This window comes from Lynx canadensis, chromosome B1 (assembly GCF_007474595.2).
Source record: "Lynx canadensis isolate LIC74 chromosome B1, mLynCan4.pri.v2, whole genome shotgun sequence".
In the NCBI taxonomy this organism is placed as follows: Eukaryota; Metazoa; Chordata; class Mammalia; order Carnivora; family Felidae; genus Lynx; species Lynx canadensis.
The window spans coordinates 43,945,157-43,971,209 of record NC_044306.2 but is presented as its reverse complement, the minus strand read 5'-3'; the positions used below and the strand labels follow the sequence as shown (position 1 = coordinate 43,971,209).

General features: G+C 42.7%; 1 protein-coding gene across 11 annotated transcripts in view; it reads left to right on the top strand.

Annotated features, from left to right (window-relative positions):
* The window catches only part of TACC1 (transforming acidic coiled-coil containing protein 1), a 90,421-nt gene extending 67,851 nt beyond the window's left edge, over positions 1 to 22,570 (top strand). For 8 of the 11 annotated variants that reach the window (XM_030312595.1, XM_030312594.1, XM_030312596.1 and 5 more), the window contains 7 exons: positions 8,094 to 8,219; positions 9,847 to 9,923; positions 11,036 to 11,079; positions 12,465 to 12,625; positions 13,438 to 13,544; positions 16,617 to 16,737; positions 17,789 to 22,570. In XM_030312595.1, the coding sequence (XP_030168455.1) occupies positions 8,094 to 8,219; positions 9,847 to 9,923; positions 11,036 to 11,079; positions 12,465 to 12,625; positions 13,438 to 13,544; positions 16,617 to 16,737; positions 17,789 to 17,857 (705 nt within the window). In that variant the 3' untranslated portion in view covers positions 17,858 to 22,570. Of the gene's footprint in view, positions 1 to 8,093; positions 8,220 to 9,846; positions 9,924 to 11,035; positions 11,080 to 12,464; positions 12,626 to 13,437; positions 13,545 to 16,616; positions 16,738 to 17,069; positions 17,264 to 17,788 lie in introns of those variants that run through there. The other 3 variants (XM_030312590.1, XM_030312589.1, XM_030312591.1) reach the window with 3 other exon arrangements.
* Positions 22,571 to 26,053: the final 3,483 nt, after the last annotated feature.

Below are 26,053 nucleotides of genomic sequence, written 5' to 3'. Positions count from 1 at the left end.
TGTTAAGTATAAAATACAACTAGTCTTTGAAGACTTAGTACAAAAAAAAAAGAAAAGAAAAAAAAATGTTTCAAACTTTTATATTGATTACATATTGAGATGATCATATCTTAGATATATGATATATATCTAACTATAGTTAGATATCTATATATATAGATATATAGATATCTATATATCTATAGATAGATAACTATATCTGTATCTATAGATATAGTTAGATATCTAACTATATATAGAGATAGATATAGATATATAGTTAGATATATATCTATAGTTAGATATATATCATATATCTAAGATATGATCATCTCAATATGTATTAGATATAGATGTATTGTTAGATATATATCTAAATATAGTTAACTATATTATTAAAATTAATTTCACTTATCTTTTTACTTTTTAAATGGCTAGTGAAAATTTTTAAATTATGTATGCCTTGCATTGTGTTTTGTTTTGTTTTTAAGCAGTACTGGTAGTAGATACAAAATGGAAACTAATGCTATATGAATGTTGTAATAGAATGTGTTCCAGGGCCTGTGGGAGCCAGAGCTGACTGCCTGTGTAGCAGGTATCTGGGAGGCTGAATTTGAGCTCATTAAAAGAAAATTATTTAAAACTTTATAGACTTACAAAAACAGTACAAAGAATTCCTGTAAATCTTTCTTTCAGTCATACTCTTTGAATTTTAATATTTTATTTAAAAAAAAATATTTTGAGAGCAGAGAGAGAGAGAGAATATCCCAAGCAGGCTCCGCACTGTAAGCATACATGGGGCTCAGCATGACCTAAGCCAAAATCAAGAGTCAGATTAACCAACTGAGCCACCCAGATGCCCCTGAATGTTAACATTTTATATAATCACAGTACAGTTAACAAAATCAATTAACACTGGTACAGTATTATTTTCTAACCTATAAACCATATTCAAATTTTGTCATTTGTCTCAGTAATGTCCTCTTTCTGGTGCAGAGTCCAACTCAGGATTGCATGTTGCATTTAGTTCTCAGGTTCTTAGTCTCCTATCATCTGTGATAGGTTTTTTTTTTTTTTAATAACTTTTCATTTTTATTGGTATTAACTCAGTTTTCCCCCACCTCCTCATTGAACCCTCCTTCATTGTTTCATTTGTAAAATCTGTGATAGTTCTTTAGTCTCTCTATCTTTCCTGACCTTGACACTTTTGAAGAATACAGGTCAGTTTTGTAGGATATCTTTCAATTTGGGTTTGTCCAGTGTTTCTTTGTGATTAAATGCAGTTTATGCATTTTGGGTATGAATCCATCAGAAGTGACGTTGTGGATCTCAGTGTGTCCCATTATTGGTGGAATTAACTTTGATCACATGGTTAAGGTGGTGGTGTCTGAGGTTCCTCCATTTGAAAACTTAGTTGTAAAGAAAGAATAGGGTTTGCAAGACTGATAAGGTAGTGAAGGGCTTTCTGGGCAGCAGAGTTGCCCTGCACAAAGGCAGGAAGTGAGAAGCATGGCCTTTATAAGCAAGTGGAACTGTTAGTAATCTCACGTGATCACAGGGTACTCTACATAGGTAGGTGAGGGCCAGATCATCAGGGGCCATAGACATGGTGCCAGGAGTCTTAGAATTCATGGTAGAAGCAGTTGGGGACTATTGTGGGGTTTTAAGTAAGGAGTATCATAATCAGTAATAGTTCAAAGGATGGGCTGGAGGCTGAGAGATTTATCAGGTAGAACCATGACTGCTTGGTGAGACAACTTGGGAGATGTGCATTGCAGCTGGGGTGGAGGTGGTGGCAAGGGAAGGTTGGCAAAAGCCACCCAGGGTTTCTTCCTTTAACATCCTAGTGGTCAGTGTTACTGATAACCCACCCCACAAACCTAAGATAACCTTGGACTCCTCCTTCCCTCTTATTTCCAGAAGCAAGATCTGTGGTTTCTATGTCCAGAAACCATATATTGCAAATTCATCTACTTTTCTTCACATGGCCACCACCAGTCTTTTTAAATATGGTGGTAAGGGGCACCTGGGTGGTTTAGTCAACTGAGTGTCTGACTCTTGTTTTTGGCTCAGGTCATGATCCCATGGTTGCGAGATCGAGCACCATGTTGGGTTACATACTGAACATAGAGCCTGCTTAAGATTCTCTCTCTCCCCACCCCCCACCCACCCCCGCCTCTCTCCCCTGCTCACGTGCTCTCTTTGTCTAAAATAAAAGTTAAAAAAAGATAATGAAATATAAATGAAGGGAGGGAGGGAAGGAAGGAAGGAGTAGTTTCCTAACTAATCCCCCTGTTCCCAGGCTTATTCTCTTATCCTTTTACGTAAGCCAAGGTGATGTTTTAAACACAAAACTGATCTTGTTACTTTCTGCTTAAACCTCCTGGTTGGCTTCCCCTGTCTTTAGAGTAAGTTCAGACGCTTCCTATGGCCAGTGTGGCTTTCTGCAGTGGGACTCTGCCTTTGTCTCCAGCATCTGCTGTCTCCTCTCTCCCTCGCACATCTGACTCTTGCCTTAATTTATGGAATTTCTTTTAGTTCTGTGAAGCTACTCCTTGGAGTCACTTCTTGATTTCCCTTCTTTCCTTCTAACACTTTAAGCTTGGTGCAGGTAGATGACTGTTTGCTGCTACATTAGCACCTACCACAATAAATACTGTGAACACAGGAAGCAGTAAATTAAGAATACAGTTGGCATCTGCCTGGCTCAGTTGGTGGAGCACGCGACTTGTGTTCTTGGGGTTGTAAGTTTAAGTCCCACGTTGGGTGTAGAGATTACTTAAAAAATAAGTCTTTAAAAAAAAAAAGAATACAGAAAGAAAAGCAGAATTGTAGGAATTAATTTTTAGATCTGTGGCTCTGAGACATCTGTAGGACCAGTTTCTAAGTCCATTATTTCCAGGAGACAGTTCTAATAAGTACATAGCATGAGTTCAAGAAAAGCCTGGGTTGGATTTAATAGATTTGAAGGCCTTTGGGACACAGGATAATTGAAAAAAAAATTTTTTTTGCATCTTGACTAACATATATATATAGAGATAACACATCACAACATATGCATTTGTATATTTATAAAAAAAAATTGTACAAAAGGCACCTGGATGGCTCAGTTGGTTAAGCATCGGACTTCGGCTCAGATCTTGATCTCACAGTTTGTGAGTTTGAGCCCCACATCAGGCTGTCTGCTGTCAGCACAGAGCCTGCTTTGGATCCTCTGCCTCCCCACCCCACCCCCACTTCTGTCCCTCTCCAGCTCGTGTTCTCGTGCTCGCTCTCTCTCTCTCTCTCTCAAAAATAAGTAAACCTTAAAAAAAAATAAAAAAGGAAATTTAGAAAAAAAAAGTTGCACAAAATTGTATCTGTCAGGGGCACCTGGGTGGCTCAGTTGGTTCACATCTGACTCTTGATTTTAGCTCAGGTCATGATCCCAGGGTCGTGGGCTCAAGCCCTGGTATTGGGCTCCGTGCTGAGCGTGGAGCCTGCTTGGGATTCTGTCTCCCTCTTCCCCTCTCCCCTGCTTGTACGTGCTCTCTCTCAAATTAAAACAAACAGACAAACCAGTATCTACCTTTCTTTGTGTGATTTACTCTGATATTCTATTTCATTTTTTAATGCAGACTGTGTGTCCCAGTAAATTGTTTTCAGGACTCACTATTAGGCCATGACCCACGGTGTTCCCAACAGGACACAGTGAGCAGTAGACGTGAAGGGACATGGGTGGAGGAGGAGCCTGTGGAAGCGTGAGCAGAAGGAGGATGTGCACATAGGGTCTCAGGAGCGTTGTCCTCTCACAAGGGCTTCACGCATTAGTGACATATGTTTCTGGGTAAAATCACTGTTTTGGGAGCCGGGCCACCTGATTGCAGCACAGCCACTCTTGGGCTTCGGCCTGTCTTTCCTCATCTCTGAGAGGGAGGGGTGCCTGCCGTCCCCACCCACAAGAGGGCGAAACTACACGCTCCAGCAGAGCAGCCTGCGAGTGCACTTGGGGAAGCCAGTTCCTTTTGAAGTTTTCCAAGTACTGCGGGAGCGCTTCCTTGTACTTTCAGTGTGTGATAATAACAAGGAGATGATTGAAGAAGGTTGTGTCAAGGGGACCAAGCATTGCTCTGCACAGCTGCAGATCTCTGTGGCTTACCCGGTTTTTGAAACAGACTGGTTCAACTACAGACTGGTTCCACTTCCGGATTCCCAACTTCTTCATCCATAGAACAAGAGCACCTGTCTGACTGGTCTGAGTAGTTGAGAGGATGAGGGAATTGGTAGCGTAAAAGATGGAAGCTGCAAAGAGCTAGACCTCTATGAGATGGGGCAGTGCTGATAGGAAAAGGGTGGGAAGGTGAGCGAGAAAGAAAAATGGGGACTGCTTGCCTTTGGAGCCAGCTGCTGAACATATCCTATGTTGCCATCTTTTAAAAAGTAACCCCAGTTGAACTTCCTGAAATTGGTGAATTTCTACTTCCTAGAATGTGGGATAGGTATTGCATGAAGCAATTACCGTATTCAGGACGCTCAGTGAAAGAGTCTGGTTAGCCTAGCATTCACTGTTTTACACCTCTCTGGGCTGCTTGGAAGTGAATTCCTTTGCAGTCTCATTGCCAGTGGTTGGTGGCGGCCAGGGTAAAATACCTAAGGCCAGAGGACAGTCAGTGATGGGTAGCCAGTCTCATCTTGTTTATCAGCTATTGGTCTGCAGCATTTTTCAAGTAGGAGTCAATTTATTTTATTGATTTTTTTATTTTTATTTTTTAGGACATCTTAAACTTCTTAAAAGTTAAGTTCATTTGGTTTTTCAGGCATGTCTCTGTTAGAGCGAAGTACCTGGGGTGGTACTAGTCCAGTGAGTTCAAGGGCAAAAGATGGGATGAACTCAGCATGCTGTGAGAGATTAATGATGCTAATTCTCCCACTGCAAGGAGCTGGGCAAAGAGGTTTCCATTGTGGCATCCTGCTCACTGGAAATCCTGCAACCAGGACTGTGTTGGGCTCCACTGTCTACAGACAAGCGTTTTTTGGCCCTCAACTGTAAATGTTTTTTGGGGACAGGGAAGAGGATTAGGGGACATGAAAAAAGGACCCTTTTCGAAGGCCACGATTGATCAATTGGGTTGGCATCTTTGTTAAACGTGTTAGATTGCCCAGGCTAGGAAGAGATCCGGCGCAGTTTTTTGAGATGGTAGATTCTGTAGGCTTCCTGTGCTGTTTGATAAGCAATATAAAGGACTGAACAGTGTGAAAAACTGAATCCTAGGGTTCTTGAAAAGGCGGCTAAAATAGGCCACGGCCATAAATTCCTAAGAGCTGTTGCAGTTTGAGCCGTGAGGCGAGAGGCATGTGGCCTGGCGGAGGGGAGTGGCCAGGGGAGGCAGGGCTGCAGGCTGCAGAGCCCAGTCACCTGGATATTTCTGCCACCATCTGAGTTCTGTCTCCCGCCTCCAACAGAGTGCTGCCTCTTCCAGACACATTAAGTTGTTGAGCAAGTAGGCAGACAACTCATTCATCCCCTCACAAATGATTGAGATGCTGAACTCGAGAATAGACATTGATATTTTCCTTACTAGGAAAATTCTTTTGGCTTATTTCCCAAATTCTTGCTAACTTGAGGGTCATTGGAAGCACAGGGGAGCTGTTTTTTAGAATTAGCTTGGGGATTCTGGCTTCAAATAATAAAAACACAAAAGACTGATTTTAAAGTACATTAATTTAGAATCAGAAATCTAACAACAAAGTGAACTAAATGTGTCAACTTGACCCTAGGGTGTTATCTCCCTGTAGGCAAGTTACATGGGAAGCAAGATTATGAGAAAGTTTCTTGAGAAGTATGGCACAGGAAGTCAATGTGATGACTCAGATGTCCAGAGGTTTATTCATTATCCACAAGAAGCACTTATCATTTCTGGCTCTGGAATCATGGGGCGGCTTTGCTGGGTGCCTCTGACCTCTCACAGGCTGCGATCAAGGTATTAACCAGAGCTGTGGTCACCTCTAGGCTCAATCAGAGGTAGATGCATTTCCAAGCTCATTCACGTGGCTGTTGGCACGTCTCAGGTCCTTACTAGCTGTTGGCAGAGACGTTGATTCCTTGCCACATGGGCCTCTCCATAGAGAGTTTCTCACAATGCAGAAGCCAGTCTTTTTGGAAACTAGTATCAAAAGTGACATCCCATGACTTTTACCATAGTCTCTTTAGAAGTAAGTCACCAGGACCAGCCTGCTCCCGAGGGGAGGAGATTACACGAGACGATTAGTACCAGCAGGGTGGGGGTCATTGCAGGCCATGTTTGAGACTGCTCACCACAAGTGGCTTCTGGCTCTAGTGATAGATCTACCCCAAGATAGTGTTTCTGGGGGGACCTCAGACTCCTGTCAGCATGGTGGGTACCTTCCCCCAAATGCTGCTTGAAATGGGCACTGCCAGCTTGTGGCTTTTGCATTTCCCTTTTCTGTGGCCTAAACCAGGGCTTTCTGTATCAGGGCCCTTCTATGTGAAGCTAAATGCAAAAATTGGGGGGGGGGGGGAAGGGGGGCATTTTTTAGGGAAAGAGCGAGTTGTAATAACCATGAAAAGTTTAAAAACCACTGATCTCTGACTTGGGACTTTTCTGTTCAGTCTTGGTTCAAACAAGATACCAGAGAACTGATTGATTATGATCACTAACTGATGGATTGGTTATACAGATACTTAAGATTGTTAAGATTATTGCCAGATCACTTGGGCTGGCATTTTGGATGTTATTAGACTGACTTTTTCCCTATTTACGTAAAAAAGTTTACTTACATACCGTGGGAGGAAATAGCCCCCAAAATGCCTTTTAGGAAGGAGAATAGGATGAAGTCCATGTTCTTGTGAAAAAATACTAACCACCGTGGCTTTCTGGAACCTGAGTTTATGATAAAAGCTTAAGTTCTGTCACATCAGAAGGGAACTGAAAACTTAGCAGCAACAAGGAAGCAAAAAAATGAGAGTACAGGCACAGACCTTGACTTTACACGTGGCCACTTTGTAGAGGGAGGGCCCATTAGTGCTGTAACCTGACACACTGCCAGGGCAGGGACATGCCACAACAGAGCAGCTGAAGTTCCTGATGACCCTGACTCATTCTGGGGCGGGGGGGGGGGGGGGGGGGGGGGGAGTCAGCCATGTGTTTGCCATTTCTGCTTCCTTAAGCTTGAAAGTTAGTAGTCCATTTTGGAAACATTTCCACCCAAAGTGGCTAAAGTTGTACACAAAGTATCACTGTGTTAAAAAGTTGACACCTTTTTTGGGAAAAGTTACATGGAACACATTTTCCCTGGAAACCAGAAACCCCCTGAAAAAGAGACATTTTCCACTTTATATAGACAGGTTTCTCTTTGGTGCATGTGATCTTTGGTGACTGGTCACTGTGATAATCAGATTTATCCTTTTTGGATAAGAAGAAAACTTCACTAGGCTCTCTGTTAAATGGAAGCCAACCTCCCCACCCCATATTCAGTTTTTTCTGTTTTTTTATTTTTTAAAACATTTATTTATTTTTGAGAGAGAGAGAGAAACACAGAATCCAAAGCAGGCTCCTGGCTCTGAGCTGTCAGCACAGAGCCTGACATGGGGCTCGAACCCATGAACTGTGAGATCATGACCTGAGCTGAAGTCGCACACTTAACCAACTGAGCCACCCAAACGCCCCAGTTTTTCCTTTAAATAACTACTTTAGGGGCACCTGGGTGGCGCAGTCGGTTAAGCATCTGACTTCAGCCAGGTCACGATCTCGCGGTCCGTGAGTTCGAGCCCCGCGTCAGGCTCTGGGCTGATGGCTCAGAGCCTGGAGCCTGTTTCCGATTCTGTGTCTCCCTCTCTGTCTGCCCCTCCCCTGTTCATGCTCTGTCTCTCTCTGTCCCAAAAATAAATAAACAAAAAAAAAATTTTTTTTTTAATAAAAAAAAAATAATAACTACTTTAACTAGATTTGATTTTTTTTTTTTGTTTCCCTGCTGTGTCTTTTTTTTTTTTTTTCTTCAAACGTGTTTTTAAAGATTGTAATCAATGTAGTAATGAGGACGCTATTGAAGGACGCTATTTGGGGTTAAGAAGCTGAAGCCCGAACATATTAAATGTAACTTCTTCCCCCCCTCAGGGACTGTTGGAGTCATCTGTGGAGAAGGCCCCCGTGTCTGTGGCCTGTGGAGGGGAGAGCCCCTTGGATGGTATCTGCCTCAGCGAATCCGATAAGACAGCTGTGCTCACCCTCATAAGAGAAGAGGTAAAGGCCCTCATGTTCTGTCCACTTATCACTCCCATGTCTTTGTCAAGCCCATGTGCCAGCAGGTAGATTCCATCTCTGTTCGGCTTGAGTTATCCCCTTCTGGAAGTTCCTATTTCCTGCAGCTTGTTGAGCTCATATAAAGGGCTCCCTGTAAACTCTGCATTGGTGCTAGAGTCCTGACATTCTGGTGTCCTGGGGACAAAGCCGACAACACTTCTTTATCTTTCAGCCTTGAAGTTTTTTAAATATCAAATTCTGCCGACTCTACCCACATATATAACTAAATCAGTGCCTTCCTTTGACAGATATGATATGTTCATGCTTAAAAATTTCTTAAATTTGCAATAATATAAGATGTCTCTTACTTTCATCCATTCTTTAAACAGTTCAATTCTTTAACTAAACAACTTCAGTTCTGTGTTGAAAATAGATTACTGCTAGGTCTTTCCTGGATGATCTGAAAAAATATAAAAGACGCTGTTGCCCAGTTACCACTCTCTCCCATTATATTTCTAGGCTGTATTTTGTATGTTTGGTTTGTGCATCTCTTGTTGATTCCACCTTTTTTTTTTTTTTTTTAAAGAAGGGAATTCCCTTGCTGTAGCAATTTTATTTTTGTAATATAATAGGAATAGTTAAGAGCCTCTGATATCAAGGCCTTTTAAAGCTTCAAAAAATAGCATTAAGTTGATAATGAGGGATGTCAGCTGGCCCTGTTGTCAGAACTCGGGAGCAGTGGTGAGGAGGCCTACCAAAATCTTGTCAATGAGAAAAATGACCCTATCTTCCTCCTGAGAGCGAAACTGTGAGGTGATGCCCTAATGGAGCAGAACAGGCATGTGCCTCGTCACCTCAGGCAGATGGGCTGGCTGCTAGCTTCTTGAGACCCTGACTAAAGGCACAAAATAAAGAATGTACCAAATAGAAAGAGAGAAGCATAGAGACGTAGAATAAAAGGAGGGCAGTGATGCCCTTCTAAGCTGTGCCTAGGCACACAGAGTTTGAGGTAATGAGTTTAGAGTATTTCTTCCCAGTTAGCAGGGGCACCCCAAATAGGAATATGGGTTCTGGTCTGACAAGCAAGATCCTGCCTATGGTGAGATGGGTGCATCTGGCTAAAGGATTTGAACTTCTGAGCCCCTAGTTGTGACTTCATTCTTATCAAGCAGAGATCTCTATAGGAAGAGAATGTGCTGGTCATGCTAATGCTCTGATTTTTCTTATCCTAAGTAAAATCAGTATTTTGGTTAAGGCGCATCTCTGCCAGGCAGATAGCTCTTCTTTTGGTGTCCTGCCCCAGTCACGGTTCTGGGCCTGCAGAGCTGAGAGCAGACCCTGGACCCTGGCAGAATTCACAGAGATTGTGATTATCACTTGGAATCTTCCTTGGGGGATGTTCTGTTCACCCCTACCTTGGTGGCTACATTTCTGCCATCCTGTGTGGCAGAGAGAACATTTTTCCAGATGCTTGTGAGCATTATACACAGACGTTGAGGCTTTACATTCCTCATGGAGCTCAAATGTCTTGGGATGCACCTGGTTGCGTGTCGTTTTCAGTTTCCAATCTTAAATTCAAACTGTAATAGATTCAGTAAAACCAAGCTCTATCTCTGTTATAATTTAGATAATCACTAAGGAAATCGAAGCAAATGAATGGAAGAAAAAATACGAAGAAACCCGACAAGAAGTATTGGAGATGAGGTTAGACTGGAGGTTTGGGGGAGGGATTGGATACCTTTATGCATTATTAGATTTCATATAAATGAAGTGATGAAAGCATTTGCTTTCCACAGAACCTGGTGTTGAGAACTTGAGGGCATTGATATTTGCACTTTAATTTGTGACTGTGACAGCATCTTTTTATGAGGATTGCTGACCAATTATTCACATACGGTAGCTTCTTGTGGGATGTTGAGAACATTACATGTAAGCAGAACCCACATGATTCTTGTCTTTTGAAAAGACATCAATTTGTGCAAAGATACCCATTTGAACTGAAGAATAAGATTTATCGACATACTCGATTCTGGAGGCATTATAATCTATAATACTTTTCTCAAATTAATTATGCATGATGGCTTCAACTTTCATCACCATCAAATAGATTATAAAAAGCATGTTAACCAGAAACAAAATTGATTGACCTTAAATTGAAATCTTTTTTATTTTTGCTGCTCATTCCCTAGAATGGAGAGTTAGAGGCTGTGAAATAACTGAAGATAGGATCAAAGAAGAAGAAAAAAGCATAATTTCTACATTTGTGTAGTCAGCACTTGAATGATTAAGACATATTTTAAATATGCCTGCTCTAACTTGTAGCTCTTGTATTACTTGTGTTTTGAGCATTTCCTGGGTGTGAGGTCCCATGCCAGGTGTGGCGGAGAGGAAGGGACAGCCCCTGCCCTTAGAGAGCTTACGGTAGCCATCATAAAGGACTTGGATGCAGGGTCACAGTGATGGGCACCACCAGTGACAGTAGGGAGGCACACAGGGAAGAGCGCCAGTCCCTGGACAGGGTCGGCAGGGTCAGGGAAACTTTATGGCACTTCACTGAAAAGAAAGGTTAACACGACAGGGTGATCTTTAAAGTCTTTGAATAACTGAAATGCTTTTGGAACTAAGACCGTAAAATAAAACTTGTGACTGAATTAGATGGGGCAGGCTGCCCAAAAGGGTAGATTTGTTCATTTGAACATCGTTCAAGTACTTATTTGTTGAAATGTTCATTTGTTAATGTGTTTAATTGTTTGGGGCAGCATTTCAGGAACGTCTATTGAAAAATCTCTTCTGATAATTTTTTTTTTTTTTTTAAGGAAAATTGTGGCTGAATATGAAAAGACCATTGCTCAAATGATTGGTAAGGACTTTTTTTTTGTGTGTGTGTGGTGTGAGCCATAGGTTCCGTGGATGGTTTTCAAATCAGAACACAAGCTCGAACATCACCTAGATCCGGTTGATTCTCACTGTTTGCAGTGGTTGTGTTCTACAGAGTTGCCACAAACAGCGAATGCTGAATACTGAACCATCGCTTTAGGGAAAGTACAGGGTGAGGTTGCTGCGGGCCTCTGGTCACAACATTTTTGTCAGTACATAACCTTGTCTTATGTATACCTGTTTAAAGACATCTCATTTAATGTTGACTCGTTACCATTGAACTCTTGGCCCACAGTGCTATCATTCATGCCTGAATGAAGATTATCGGATGAAGGTGTTTTCTCCATAAGGCACATTACAACCTTAGGAGCACTAAACAGCACTTTGGCCCTCCACTTGGGGGCCATTTTAAACAGCAAAAATCACCAACAGAAAGCACAGAAATGCAGAAAATATCATGGTGTACTAAGTAGACTGAAAAGGACACTTGTTTACAGTAGGAAACAAGAAGGCAGTGTCACCCTGATCAGCCTTGGCTTGGAATGTGCCTGTCAAGTGACTTAAATGTTTTGCCACTCTGCGCATGACCGGGAATGCACCACAAGTATTGATTTTGGGTTTACAAATAAATTTTAGCAAGTGGATGAATTCACAAATACACAGTCTACAAATAATGAAGATAAGCTGTAGTTACGTTCATTTCAGAGGCCAGCAAATGCTTGAATTGTGTGAAAAGCCCTCCACCTGGCCCCTAGAGTGTTGATGGCCTAGCCACATCATTAGTGCGCCGCCCCCACCCCCCAGTGGGGTCTTCGTTTTGGCTCAGTGTCCTTAACTCTGCCACAAATCATATTTCCCTCATTTAGACCCACTGGTACCTTTTACAAAACAACAGTGGTTGGTTCTCAAGTTGGAATAACTCAGTAGCCAATATCAGCAGGACTGACTGCCTAAGTCTTTCTCTACTTTAAAGCACTTCTTAAGCACTAAAATCATACTTTTTACAGTCCATATCACCTCATACCTTCCCAGCATGGGACCTTTGCCATTGTTGTTCCTCTGCTGGAATATTCTCCTGGGTAGCTGCACAGCTCCTGCCCTCCCTCAGCAATTTTGGGTCCCTGTCAAATCTTTCTTCTGAGAGAGGTCACTCTATATGAAAACGGAACCCCCACCCTTCTTGTTCTGCTTTGTTTTTCCCCCCTCACTTGTCAGCAGCTGTCTCCCCCACTAACCTAAGTCCTTGAGAGGAACTTCGCTATGTCTGCTGCCGGGGCCCCCCCACCAAAAATACTGCTTAGCTGACAGAGGGCAGCCGCTAACAATCTGTTGAATGAATATGCCTTTACTTTTGATTGTGGTTCACAGAAGATGAACAGAGGACAAATATGACCTCTCAGAAGAGCTTCCAGCAACTGACCATGGAGAAGGAGCAGGCCCTGGCTGACCTTAATTCTGTGGAAAGGTCCCTTTCTGATCTCTTCAGGAGATACGAGAACCTGAAAGGCGTTCTGGAAGGGTTCAAGAAGGTAGCATGTCCTTTTCCTTTTGTCTCTGTAGTAGTGTATTTCCTTGGTAATGGATCTTTAAACATGTATGCCAGAGGTGTGGGTAGCCTTCTAAACGGGGGTTCGGGGCCCATGTATCATTGGTCTTGTACCTTCTGTTCCAGTGAAGCTGGAGATTTTCTTTTCCCTTTTTTCTTTCTGTGGTGGTTCAGGCATCTGGCCCACCGGCTGGCATGTTTTGGTCATTTCCTCTCCTGGGTCAGGCCACAGCCAGAGTGTGGCATGGAGTAGAAGAAGTGTGGAACCTTCAGACCTTAGGAGACTTCCAGAAATTGTTTTTGATAATTCCCCAATTTAATATTAGTAGAAGGAAAATTTAGCCCTGAAAAATTCAGGCTACATATTCTAGAAGAAAATAAGTATAATGTTTCAGATTTAGCTTGTAAGTGGGCATATTCAACTTAGTTGCATATCATCAATAAGATACATTTATAGCAGTGAACATTCTTTATTGTTTCCGTAGGAAAATAAAAATGAGACTGCCTAGTTTCCCTACAATGAGACTCAGAATGCCTCCCTAAACTAGGTTTATCGGTGTCACTGAACCTTACTGTGTTTTCAAAATGTATACGCAAAGAAAGTATCCAGAATTTCTTCAGTAAGAATTACATGTGCCTGTTGTGAATTATCAGAGTAGAATTTAAAGGCATTTGAAGTAGTGAGGTTTTCTCATTTTAAAAACAAAAATGAAAACTCTGATACATGGGATGTCACTAGTTGAAGAAAGATGAAATGACCAGTTTTTTTTATTTTAAATTGTCACTTTGGAACAGAATGAAGAAGCCTTGAAAAAGTGTGCTCAGGATTATTTAGCCAGAGTTAAACAAGAGGAACAGCGGTATCAGGCCCTGAAAATCCACGCGGAGGAAAAACTAGACAAGTGAGAGCTCGCAATGAGATCTGTTTCATGTTTTGTGATGTTGTGGGGAGATTGAGAAAGGCCAAAAAAAACCACCCAATGTTGTTTTGCAACCCTAGGTTGCATTGCTGTGTGTGTGTATGTTTTATTATTTAATTTTTTGAATAGTATCTTCACATTAAACATTAAAAAGAATAGAATAGAGATCTATAGGATCTCTCTCCCACCCTTTCCCTTGTCCCTGGCTCCCCCGCTTTCCTCACCCAGGTGATCAGTTTTTGGTTCCTTCCATCCCCTCAGATAAACTTTTTCCCTTCTTCTCCCCTGTCCTAGCTAACAGCTCCATCACACCACATGATCACTTTTTTTTTTTTATGTGATGAGAATCTCCTTTTTTATACAGATAACAGCATACTTTGCATTGTTCATTTAGTGCTATATTTTGGAAACCTTTCCATGTCAATCCATGAAGAGCTTCTGTATTTTTCTTAGCCTCCATATGGTGTTCCAGTGTTGCAATGTGTCATTTACTTAACCAGCCCCCTCCTTCTGGACACTCAGGGTACTTGCCATCCACTGTGAACAGTGCTGCAGTAGGTGACCTGGTATGGTTCTCATTTGGCGTGCATGTGAGTTATCTATATGCTAGAAAAAGGATTGCTGGGCCAAAGAATATACAGGCTTATCATTATGATAAAAAGTGTCAAATTGCCCTCACCTGATTTTCATCCATTTATCCCTAGGCTAGGTGTGCGAGCATCTCTTGTCCTTATGGCTTTGCCCACAGATCAAATTTTTGGTTTTCTGTAAACCCAGTAGATACAAGATAGTATTTCAGTTTAGTTGGGGATTTCTTTTTTTGACAAGCAAATGGAGCATTTATTCAATGTAGTTTTGATTGTTGTTTACCTCATGGAATTGAACCTATTTGAGCAGCTATCTGTACGCATGCTTTCTGTACCGTGAATGACTATTCTTTGCCTGGTTTTCTATTGTCAGTTTATATATTATTCATCTGTAAATAGGGATGCCGGCCTTTTGTGATATGAGTCTTGAATATTTTTTCTAGTTTGTCTTTTGGCTTCTGGTGTTTTTTGATATGCAGAAATCTGTTTGTTTTTATGTAGTGAAATTTATCAGTCCTTTTATGGCTTCAGGATTTTCTGTCATGGTAACAAAGATCTTCTCTGCTCTGAATATAAAATATTCTCCCATGTTTTCATTCTAGTACTTTTATGGCTTCATTTTTTTAATCCTTAAATCCAACATGTTTGGAATTTATCCTGAGGAACAGTCTGAAGAATGCATCCAACTTTATTTTTTAACTAAAAAGTAATACTTGTACATTTTGCTGTCTATCTTCATATTTGTAAAACGTTTTAAGTTCCCCTCTCTCATTCCCACCCCCAGAGATACTACTATTAAAGGTTTATTAACAGAAGCACCTGGATGGCTCAGTTGGTTGAGCATCTGACTCTTGATTTTGGCTTGGGTCATGATCTCACAGTCGTGGAATTGAGCCCCGCATCAGGCTCCATGCTAAGCGTGGAGCCTGCTTAAGATTCTCACTCCCTCGGGGCGTTAGGTGACTCAGTGGTTAGGTGTCTGACTCGGTTTGTGGCTCAGGTCATTATCTCACGGTTCTTGGGTTCAAGCCCCATGACAGGCTCTGCGCTGGCAGCATTGAGCCTGCTTAGGATTCCCTGTCTCCCTTTTTCTGCCCCTTTCCCTGTTGGCTGTTTCTGTCTCTCTCAAATAAATTAAAAAAAGATTCTCTCTCCTTCTGTCCCCCTCCCCGGCTGGTGCATGTGGGGATGCTCTCTCAAAAAAAAAGAAAAAGCTTTATTGTGTATCCTTCCAGTTTTTTCTTGACACCTTTATAAATACTACCCAACATGGCTTTGGACTTTTTTAAAAATAACATCGGAGTCATAGGATACAAATTTCCTTTTTCACTTAATAGTATATATGGCCCTTCTCCATGTCAGAACATCTAGCTCAGTCTAATTATTTGTGTTAGGTTGTAGGACTATTCCATTCCTTACTGATGGGCATTTAGATAGTTGCACAGTTTTTCAGTCGTAAACACTGCTGCAGTGAACGTCCTTATCCACAATCATTGTGCAACATGGAAGTATTGCTGTGGATACTTAAGTATTGCTGTGGATACGTAACGTAAGGGAGTTGCTGGGTCAGAAGGTGTATGCATTTTATTTTATTTATTTATTTTTAAAATGTTTATTCATTTTGAGAGAGAGGGAGAGAGAATTGCAAACAGGCTCTACACTATCAGTGCAGACCCCATTGTGGGATCTCAAACTCACAAACTGTGAGATCATGACTTGAGCCAAAATTAGGAGTTGGATGCTCAACTGACTGAGCCACCCAGGCACCCCAGGTGTATGCATTTTAAATCCTAATAGTTACAGCCATCTCACTCTCCGAGAAGACGGTGCCAGTTTTCACTTCCCCCGTCAGTTTGAGTCTGTTTCTTGCATCTCGACCATAATGGGATAAGATCATCCTAGTTAATATTTGCCAATCTGATAAATTTTTAAAGTTTATCATTTAAATTTGCATGCCTCTACTAATGAGTTTTTAGCATCCTTTCATCAATTAATTGGCCATTTATCAATTGACATTTGTAGTTTTAGAATTTTCTTTTGTATCTCATTAATAAAGTCACTTTTAGTTCTAGTGTCCTAGATGTCAGTGGTTAGCATCCTGACTCTTTGGCTGTGATAATCCCACAGATGACCCTGCCTGCTATTGGGTTAAAAAACAAATCTAAGATTGCTGTACAAAGTGTCACATGATTCCATTTTCTAGTGACATGTGAATTTTGAAGTCACTGTGGCCTATGAGATTAATTCTACCACTGGTTTGCACCTTGGAAATTTCCTTAGCAGTTGTGTATCCACTGAAGTTTTATAAATTTAAATGGAATGATTTGGGTCACCAGTTTTTCTCTTATCATGAAGCCCTGTTACTCTGTGTCTCACAGATGTCAGCAATCTTGACTCCTTAGCTGTGACTTGTAACTAACCATGAGCTTTTTGTCCCTTTACTCCACAAACAAAACACCACAAACAGAGCCAATGAGGAGATTGCTCAGGTTCGAACAAAAGCGAAGGCCGAGAGCGCGGCTCTCCACGCTGGACTCCGGAAGGAGCAGATGAAGGTGGAGTCCCTGGAAAGAGCCCTTCAGCAGAAGGTACACAGAGGGGTGTGGGGTGACGACCTGTGAGACACGTGGTTTTCCTCTGTGGCCGTGGCTGGCTTGTGGTGGATTTGGATGAAACAGAAGCCTCGTGTTTTTGCCCAGAGTCAAACTTTGATCCAGCTGCTCTGGGAACTGATTCAGGTGGACACGAACAAGGCAGACCATGAACTCCCAAGCCTCTGAGTAGGAGCCATCCCCAGGCAGGATGCAGAGAGGAAGTTGCATTAACTAAAGGGGACAAGACACTTCTTAGGTTCCGAGGTTACCTTTTTTCTTTTTGTTTTTTATGTAATATATGAAGCCATCTTCCCCCTTGATTGCAGCTTTATCCTCCTGGGGACATTGGCAACATCTGGAGGTGGATTTAGTTGTCACGACTGGGAGATGCTACTGGCGTCTCATGGGTAGAGGCCAGAAGTGCTACTAAACATCTAACAGTGCACAGGACAGTCCCTACAACAAAGACTGACCCGGCCCAAAATGCCGGTGGTGCCGCAGTTGAGAAATTCTGCTGTAGGTAAATAAAAATCAGGTCCCTATTTCTCACTACTCTGTGATTCTTAGACTTCATTTTTTTTGTGTGTGCCTCTAGTGTTTTTCTTCCTGTGTCTCCAGTTATGTGCTCACGTGTATGGCATCCCTTCAGCTAGGGCGAGGGTTTCGATCTTGAGGTCTGCTAACCCCTAGACAGTGTTCCCTGGGATTACTCAGACTCCAGAATACTTGTGTTTTTACCAAGTATCACAGGTAATTCCCATGATAACAAGAGAATTGGGGAACTGAGACGATTATGGGCAAGCTGCAGAGGGCCGGTGGTCACCCTCATCCCTACTCAACTGAAGCATGACTTTATGAACACGACACGAACATTTTTCAGGGGACAAGGTTCCCTTTCTTTAAAGGGTCTCTGACATAGGAAAGTTACCAACCACTGAGTCAGGATGTCTAGGCAAAGTGTGGCCAGTCTTGGGACTATTTGGGTGTAATTGCCTTGATCTCAGGATGCAAAGTGGCCTACATCACCATGTCATTTGTCTTTCAGAACCAAGAAATAGAAGAACTAACGAAAATCTGCGATGAGCTGATTGCGAAGTTGGGAAAGACTGACTGAGTCTCCCCCTCGTTAGCTCAGCAGGTCTGCATTTGGCTGCTTCTCTCTTAACCACAGTTATCTTGCCTTATCCAGGAAAAATTGCCCCTTTGCAGAGAAAAAAAAAAAAAAAACTTTAAAAAAAAGCACATGCCTACTGCTGCCTGTCCCGCTTTGCTGCCGACACAACAGCCCTGGAAGGATCCCTGGAGTATCGCACAGGCCCGGAAGGAGGGGCGTCTGACCACGGTCTGCTGACAGGTTCAGTCAGATGGGCTGCTAAGTTTAGGGTCATGATTTCTCGATCATCTTTAGTCCATTTAAAAGTCTTTTCTTTTCCAAGCTCGTTAAATTTGGGATTTTGTGCCTACTACTTGGGCTCATCTCTGTCCACCACCTGTCTAAGTTTTTTGGTGACCTATTTATTTCATCTTTGAAATTTAATGTTCAACATTAGTGGTTTTATTTGGGGAAATAATTTGGCCTATTGTTATTTCTGGTTTATAAGCAAGAAGGGACTCTGAGTACCCGTTTATACATGCACACGCACACACACGTTTACATATGCTGCTCTTTTTTCTCTGAAGCATAGTCAAATAAGAGCTTCTCCACAGAAGACCGTATTTCCATAAATGTATAACCCTATCTTGAAATAGAATTGTGGCCTAGAGTGCCAACCTCAGAATTTAGGGAATGGTAGGTATAAAGACCCCAGACTCAGGTTTTACATCTAGGGGAGACTTTTTGCCAGTGTTTCATTGTCCTGGTGTTGGGACCCTCCTTGGCCTTGACAGGTGCGGCCCCTTTGGGGTCAGTCCTCAGACCACACGGCAAGTGGCCCTGGCAGGCAGGAATCCCTCAAAGCTGGGGTTTGGCGAGTTGGTCCCAAAGCAGTTCAGTCTCCTCTGCTTCTGTTTGTTGCTTCAAAATCAACATTTACTCTTTATTTATCATCTTGCTATTTGAGATATACAAAGAAAATCTACTTGTAAAAAAAAAAAAAAAAAAAGGCTTAGGTGATCTTCTTTAGTGAAAAGGTAACTGTAGCCGTGGTAGCAGTTAGAAGGTGAAGAAGCAGTTTTTCACAAGTGTGTTGTGTTGTTCTTCAAAAAAAATTTTAAGGCAAAAAAATCCTTTCAAACTTAGATGGTAGAATTTTTAACAAAACAGTCTATAAAAATCATGTGAACCACTCCAAAAATCACGTTGGGGATATTGTTGAACAAAGAGCATTGAGTCCCAGAGCAGAGGAGTGCGGGAGCAGAGCTGCACTCAAAACCAAACTCCTCAAGCTCTTCCTGCGCTTGGGTCACGGAGTGGGGGCCTTTAAACCCAAGATGGAAATTTTCCCCGTGATGCCGGTGAACTCCCCTCCATGTGGTAGGCAAAACCAAATCCATGCAGTGTTTTAAAGCACTCTTGTTGTCTTAATCTTACACTCTCTTCACGGTGATATGCACTCTATTCCGTACAAGTAAGTTTTCGTACCTTTCTTGTAAAACTCTTGCATGATCCAACTTCCGCAACAAATTGTGCCTCGTGGAGAACCTCTATAGATCTTCGAACATGCATTTTTTCTTTAGCCATGTACTGTTCACATGGGTGCAATCTTCAGCCCCAGGGAGGTCAGTAGTGTCCTTTAAAGCTAGAAGTCACGTCTTACCGATATGCATTTATCGTAATTGGTGCTTAGGCTGTATTCTAAAGCCTATTGTCTTAATATTTTGTACAAAACAAGAACAGCAGAAATGATCTGTGGTTGGAGAAGTGACTTGACAATCACGTGGGCTTTGAAAGCAGTTCCATGTGGTCTCTGCACACGGTCATAGTGCCCATGGACTGCTCGTGTCTCCAGTTGCTGGAACTGGTTTCTGCTGCCAGTCCTCTGCTCCTAGGGAAATTAACTGTGCATTTTGCAGAAAGGAACGTTGCTAAACCTTTTTACTGCTGTGTTTTGGTGAGACAGCCATGTTTATTTGTTTTGTATTGATCTGTTTTAAGCACGAAAGGCTTATAGTGGTCTCCATTCTAAATCCATGGTCCTCCATTTAGGCTTCATGTGCATATTTAAAAAGTAGCTGTGTGTTAAAACCAAGGTGACGACAATCCTTCCCTAGCATGCTGGTGGAAGAGACCCCGTAAAGAAACCCCGGTGGGTGAAGTTGCTGCACAAGGATTACGAAAGGCCCTGGTCAAGTAACTTTTGCCACTGGCCTCTCGGCCACAGCCAGTACAAGGGAATGTTCTTCCTTCTCATTTAATAGATGGATATTCTCCAACAAGAATAAAAATGGAGCTGGCAAATCAAGAGAATATCCTGGGCTGAAAGAAGTTATGTTTGTTTCTCTTTAAAAATAAGCAAAAGCAAAAAAAAAAAAAAAAAAAAAACCTTTCAAAATTTTGGAGAGTAAGAGTTTAGCCTAGAGCTTTGCTTCAAAGCATGTGAGGGCCATTACTTGTTGGGTAGGAGGTAGTAAATCCTGTCACAAGAGTGGGAAGCAGAGGTGAAGGGAAGCTGCTGTCCCAGATAGCTTTGGGAGTACTAGGTGATCAACCTTGTTGAGACTCGACCCAGAGCCATTTCTTGTTTTTGACTTTGCCAAAATGTGGATAGATAGTCTTTATCTAGAAGCATTTTAACGGGAAGATTTAGTGTAAGACAGACCAGTTTGTCACTTGGTTGGCTAGTCAGTTACAGTCAGACCTCCTGAGATTTACTTTATTTGGAGAACCTCCTGGAAGCCAGTGACCTGCCCACACCTTTTGTTCTGGAAATATTGAGAAGCCCAGTTTTCTCACATGGTTTCTAGTTTCTTCAGACCCAGCCCAAATTAGGAAGTGCAGAAGCACATGATAGTGAAAACCTCTGAGGATCTGGCAGCCTTCCAGAGTGATATGGAATCCAAGGGGAGATTCGTGTTTCGTCCTGGAGCCTAGCTCAATTTGAATTTGATTTCCAGCCAGTTACCTTTCTACCTGTCCCACACTTTGTACGATCCTCACACAGATACTTAGCTATTTATGAGACAGCCCCGAATTAGCCCTGTTTATAAATGGGGAGCATAAAGTGCCCCAAATGTTCCTGGGCTGATTGAGCAGCCAGAGTAAAGCGCTCATTTTAAGTAAAGGTAACAGGAGGCCCATTGGTGGCTCTATGAGCTCAGAATGGAGTTTTGAAGAGCAAGCATCAGTAAGTCTTGTGTGCTGTGGTTGGAGGTGATTCAGCACATCCTTTGTTAGTGGAGTAAAAGCTCTAACGCTCCCTTTAATTTCCTTTGGTTCTTCACTATGACTGGCAGCCATGGCCTGAATTACACGTGACTGCTGCCCCTGTAGTCTTACTGTGACCGTGCGAGCTTGCTCTTGGACTTGGGGTTCTTACTTTAGCCTCTTGTTGGGAAGAGAGAAACTGGGTGTTGAAAGATTAAATGTTTCAGGCAAAGGATTTTAAAGTAAAGATGTATATATTCTGAAGAATTTAAAAGATAGCAGATTATTCTTTGCTTATTAAAGAGTAAATATAGTCTGGGAATCCCAGAATGCCAAGCCAAAGGTCTAAGAAGTCATCTTCTGTAAAGATTTTAATAACGTAGTATTTTGAGGAGACTTCTGTCCAAAAAGGTTTGACTGGCCTCCAGATTCCAGTGGTTTTATGAAGAGCAGTGTATCACTGAAACCTTGGTCTCCCACACAGTAAAGGTAAAAAGAACTGATACACTAGACAACTTCTCTCTGAGGGTCTCCTCTGGAAGGTACTGTAACGGCAGCATTTCCAGTGAAGACCCACTCCCTTGTGCCCAGAGCTAGCATTCTGGAGACTAAAGATTGCACTTTCCGTAGTTCTTCGTCCAAATGCGATCCCATTTCTGTGCCTCTTAGCATGCAGTTAGATTTGGACAAACAAGATTCCTAAGGAATGACTTTATTAACTATAATATGGTTACAGCTATTACATATAGATATATAGGTATATAGATCCTGGTTATAGTTCTAATATGGAGATGGCCCACGTGATGCCAGCCTGTGGCAGTCTGAATAATGCTTTAACCCATCTGGAGGAGGCCAGGCACAGCTGAGGTGTGGCTTGAACCTTCCCGGTATCCACTCTTCACTCTAGGGCCGTGAAGGTGTCACTTTGTCCCCCTCTGCCTTTTAGTGGTATCTGAAATACACAAGGTCTGCCCCAGTCACATTGTTAAACCGATGCTCTGTGAAGAACTTCCACGTGGACATACGAACATTTGAACTCCTGACTCCACCCCCTGTCCAGATACAGGGCATCCTGCGTTCCCACCCACCCCGCAGCTTCTTCCCAGCCCCTTCTCACGCCCGGGGACAGGATCCAGGCCTTCCTTTATAAACCTCCCAGGTAGCAGTAAGCTTGTCGGTGTCGCCATTAGCAAGCGTGTGTTTGCCAGTAGATGCCCGTTTGTACTCACGTGCCAACAAGTACATGTCAGCTGCCCATCTGCTTCCGCTATGCCCCCTCGGGTGCTGGGAAGTGTGTGAGGAACCTCTCGTCGGGAGGCGTGAACGCTGCACTGACTACTGCTGTCAGGATCGTGTCGTGTGGAATAATCATCTACATAAATTTTATATGCACAGTACTTCCCCTTTTATATGTCAGGTAAATATTTGTAAAAGTTATACTCACACAAATGAAATGATTATAATGATTACTAATATATTTTTTCCATGTTTCATTGCCTGAATAAAAACTGTTTACCACTGTTAGAGCTGGGTGTGTGAATGTTTTTCCCCTGGTTATAAGTCATTTTCTCCCCGAGCGTGAACATTTCTGACAGCCTTGCTTTTTTAAGAGCTCCATATTTCAGTCTAAAAATAGACAAGATGACATTTTCACTACACTCATTTCGTGAAATTTTATGCATTTGGTGGGGTGTGTAATTAAAACAAACAAACTTTGGAATTCAGACCTTGCCGTATAAATTTCCATGCCTTCGCATCTGTGCAAACAGAGTTTTTAATTGAGTGCTGCTTGGTTTTGCTTAGAGACTGCCTGCCTGCCCTGGCATTTTTCAAGTCCTGTGTACCAAAGTCAACTCAGCTCTCTGACTCCTCGGAGAACACAGGACAAAGCCAGAACTGCGCAAACGTTGCAGGAGAGCCCACAGGAAATAGTGGACGTTTTAGGTTTCTTCTAGGTTAACACCAGGAAAAACTTTTTCAGTACTGGCCAGGCCGCTCTCTGCTTACAGGGGTAGGGGGACTGGGCAGGACATTTCATGAGTTTGATTGCCGGAGAAGATCAATGAAAAGGCTGCTTATGGCTGCACTTCACAACCTGGTGGGGAACCACTGCAAAGGGTCAGAACACTGTCACTTTCTTACCGTTGGCCGCATGTAACACATCACAGCCTATGAAGTTCCTTCCTAAAAGGAAGGTTTCCCACTAGTGTGCTCCTGAACCGGCAGGAGGCGGCACTGGCTTTCGCTAAGTGCTGGTGACAGTAGAAATCTCATTTTCTAAGAATTCTTGGGAAGAATAAGATGAAAATTACCTTTCTGCTCTTACAGAATTTTATTCTTAGGTAACATCAGACCAAAAGTTGTTTTCACACTTTTGCAAATAGGGGGATCATGGGATCATTTTAGTGAGTGACAATCCATATTTTCGTAAGAGAATCCACGACAGGAAGTAAGGAATCGCACCAGGGTAAGTAGTGTTTCATGAAATCTGTTTCAGAAGTGTGTGTGTACTAGGTCATGACAAAAAACTAATTTCTTGCTATGGCTGGTGGTCAAAGTATGAAAAAACAGTCTACTGACTTAAGTCCTTTTGCATTTATAGAAACAGGCCTGGGGAGAAATGTGGCCAAGATTGTGCAGCACTCAAAATGGGCAACAAAATTGTCACTTCGTCCTTTTCAAGCTCTTTAAAAACAAGACCTCTCATGTTTGGATAATGTAGGCATTTTCTAAGTTTATAGGTATATGAGGACCAAACAAAATGCCTCTTTTCTGCATGCATTTACCAAATAAGTATTTACCAAATAAATACTTCCTGCCTCTGCAGAGTTCAAAGTGAACTGTGCAAAGTTTCCACGGCTGGTTGGCAAAAGAAGTTGTTTTCACATTTGACTGAAAGTTCACTGAAATATAAGTGATAATGCCGATTAAAATTTCTTTCCCAGCAGAAAGCCATTCCTAATCTACATTTCTTTGCCCGGTTGTGACTTGTAGGTTATCTTATCTAAGGTGCCCGAGGATGGGGACACAATGGTGCTTACAGATAAATCTAACCCCCCAAAACGGGACAAGAGGGCATGGAACTCTTACATGCTGTGGCAAGCACCAAGTGCTGAAGGAGTCTGGGAGGAGAGACAATGTATCGGGAAGGACACACAAATCGTGTGGAGCACCAGGCCATGTAGACCAACACTTGGCTCAGACTGGCTTTAGATCCAGCCTCTCCCTTATGTCACCTGCCTGAGCTTCAGTTTTCCTAACTAGGGATAATGGGTTGCCACCTCCCGAAGAGGAGGTGAGGACTCTGTAGGAATGCACACATAGTGCCTGGCCCTTGGGTCCTTAAGGGATAGTGATCATTATCACCTAACACTTGGAGTCGATGAACATTTCCAATGGAGACTCCCCCCTTAGAGCCAAATGATTTTGCTATGAGACATCTCTAACAAGGCTTCAGAAACTTCAGTTACCTAACTTTGTTCTTTTATTTGAGGTTAATAGGAAGAAGTGTGGAGGATTCGCCGAAATCACATCCCAGAGTTGGGGTGATTGAGCAATGAAATGGGAATGGAAGCCGCTGTTGGTACCACAGACTGTTCCAAGCCCCCTCCCATGCCCCCCCCCACACACACCTGTACCAGCTGTGAAATGATAGATCTCTGATCTCTAGTTTTCCTTCAGCAGAATATGTGGGTCTTCGTGGGAATATATATTATGCAAGAACAGACCAAAGATAGAATTCAGTTAACAATTTCACTTTTTAGCTAATTTAAAGGAAAAGATAAGTGACATTTGAGTCCTCTGTGCACCAGATAGGTGCCTTTACAAACATGTCACATCAACAATTCCATGCCGGTGGAATTTTTTTTTAACCGATGGGGAAAATGAGGTTGAAGAACACTGGCCACGAAGGAGTTAACTGGAAGGTGGAGTTGGCATGGGAACCCAGGTCTCTGATCTCAAATCCCATCCTCAAGGCCAACTCCATGTTGGGGGACACTTTGGAACGTACCCTTCAAGAGTGCAGAGGATGACCTTTTATTCACCAAATGAATTTTCTCGTCCTTTCCTTATCTCAAGTGGGAATATTTCAGCGGATGTCAGAGAGGCTGTTGCATAGTGTCCCCACAATTCAGGAGTGTGAGAACGTGAAACCTAGTCAGAGATGAATAATTGGTTACTGTATTGAAAGGCACTGTTACGGGAAAATGGAACTCCAGTTCTACCTCTCGGGCATCCTGGCTTTGCAGAAAGAGCTTGGCACGGGAGACGGAGCCATGGGTCCTAGTCCCGGTTTTTGTCAACTGCATTGAGTCAGGCCTCAACCCCCTCCTTTGGACTGAGAATGCTAGCAGGTCCCTTCCTCTGATTTCTGATTTCACAGGTCTGCCCAAAGTGCTGACTAGAAGGCAAAAGGTCTCCCGGTTTCCCTTTCAAAAGCGTTCTGGAAAGGCCTGTCTTCAGATGTACGGACAATAGTGGACTTGCCACAAGATGGTGGGTCCCAGGGGCTGTTTTCAGCGTCCACTGTGGCCGCAGCGTTCAGAGAGGTGAGCGCCAGCCCACATCACACAGGAAGGGAAAAGGCCTGGGCCCAAGTCCCAAGCCAACATCCAGGTTTGTGCTCATTTTCTCAGGCCAACTGCTCCAATCTAGGCCTCGGTTTTGTCCGCAGGATGAGGTCGGGTTTTATCCTCCAAGCATCTCCCAAGAGTGTATTACAGCCACTGTCCCCATCACGCCCATGACTCAAGCTGACCTGTGCTGAACAGTTTCAGGGCACCATGCCCACGGACTCAGGCGTTGGGTTGTGCACCCTGTGGAGACAGCCAGCCTGTATCATCTTGCCTTTCTGAGAAAAATTCCATTGCCAAAACGTGTTGAGTTCTCAAGATGTGCAAACTCATAATCACAAGTATTCAACCGTAAGACATTCTATAAACGTAGGAATTTTTTGTTCCAGACATCAAAAATGACAGCGCAGTTGGTTAATTTGATGTATTCAGG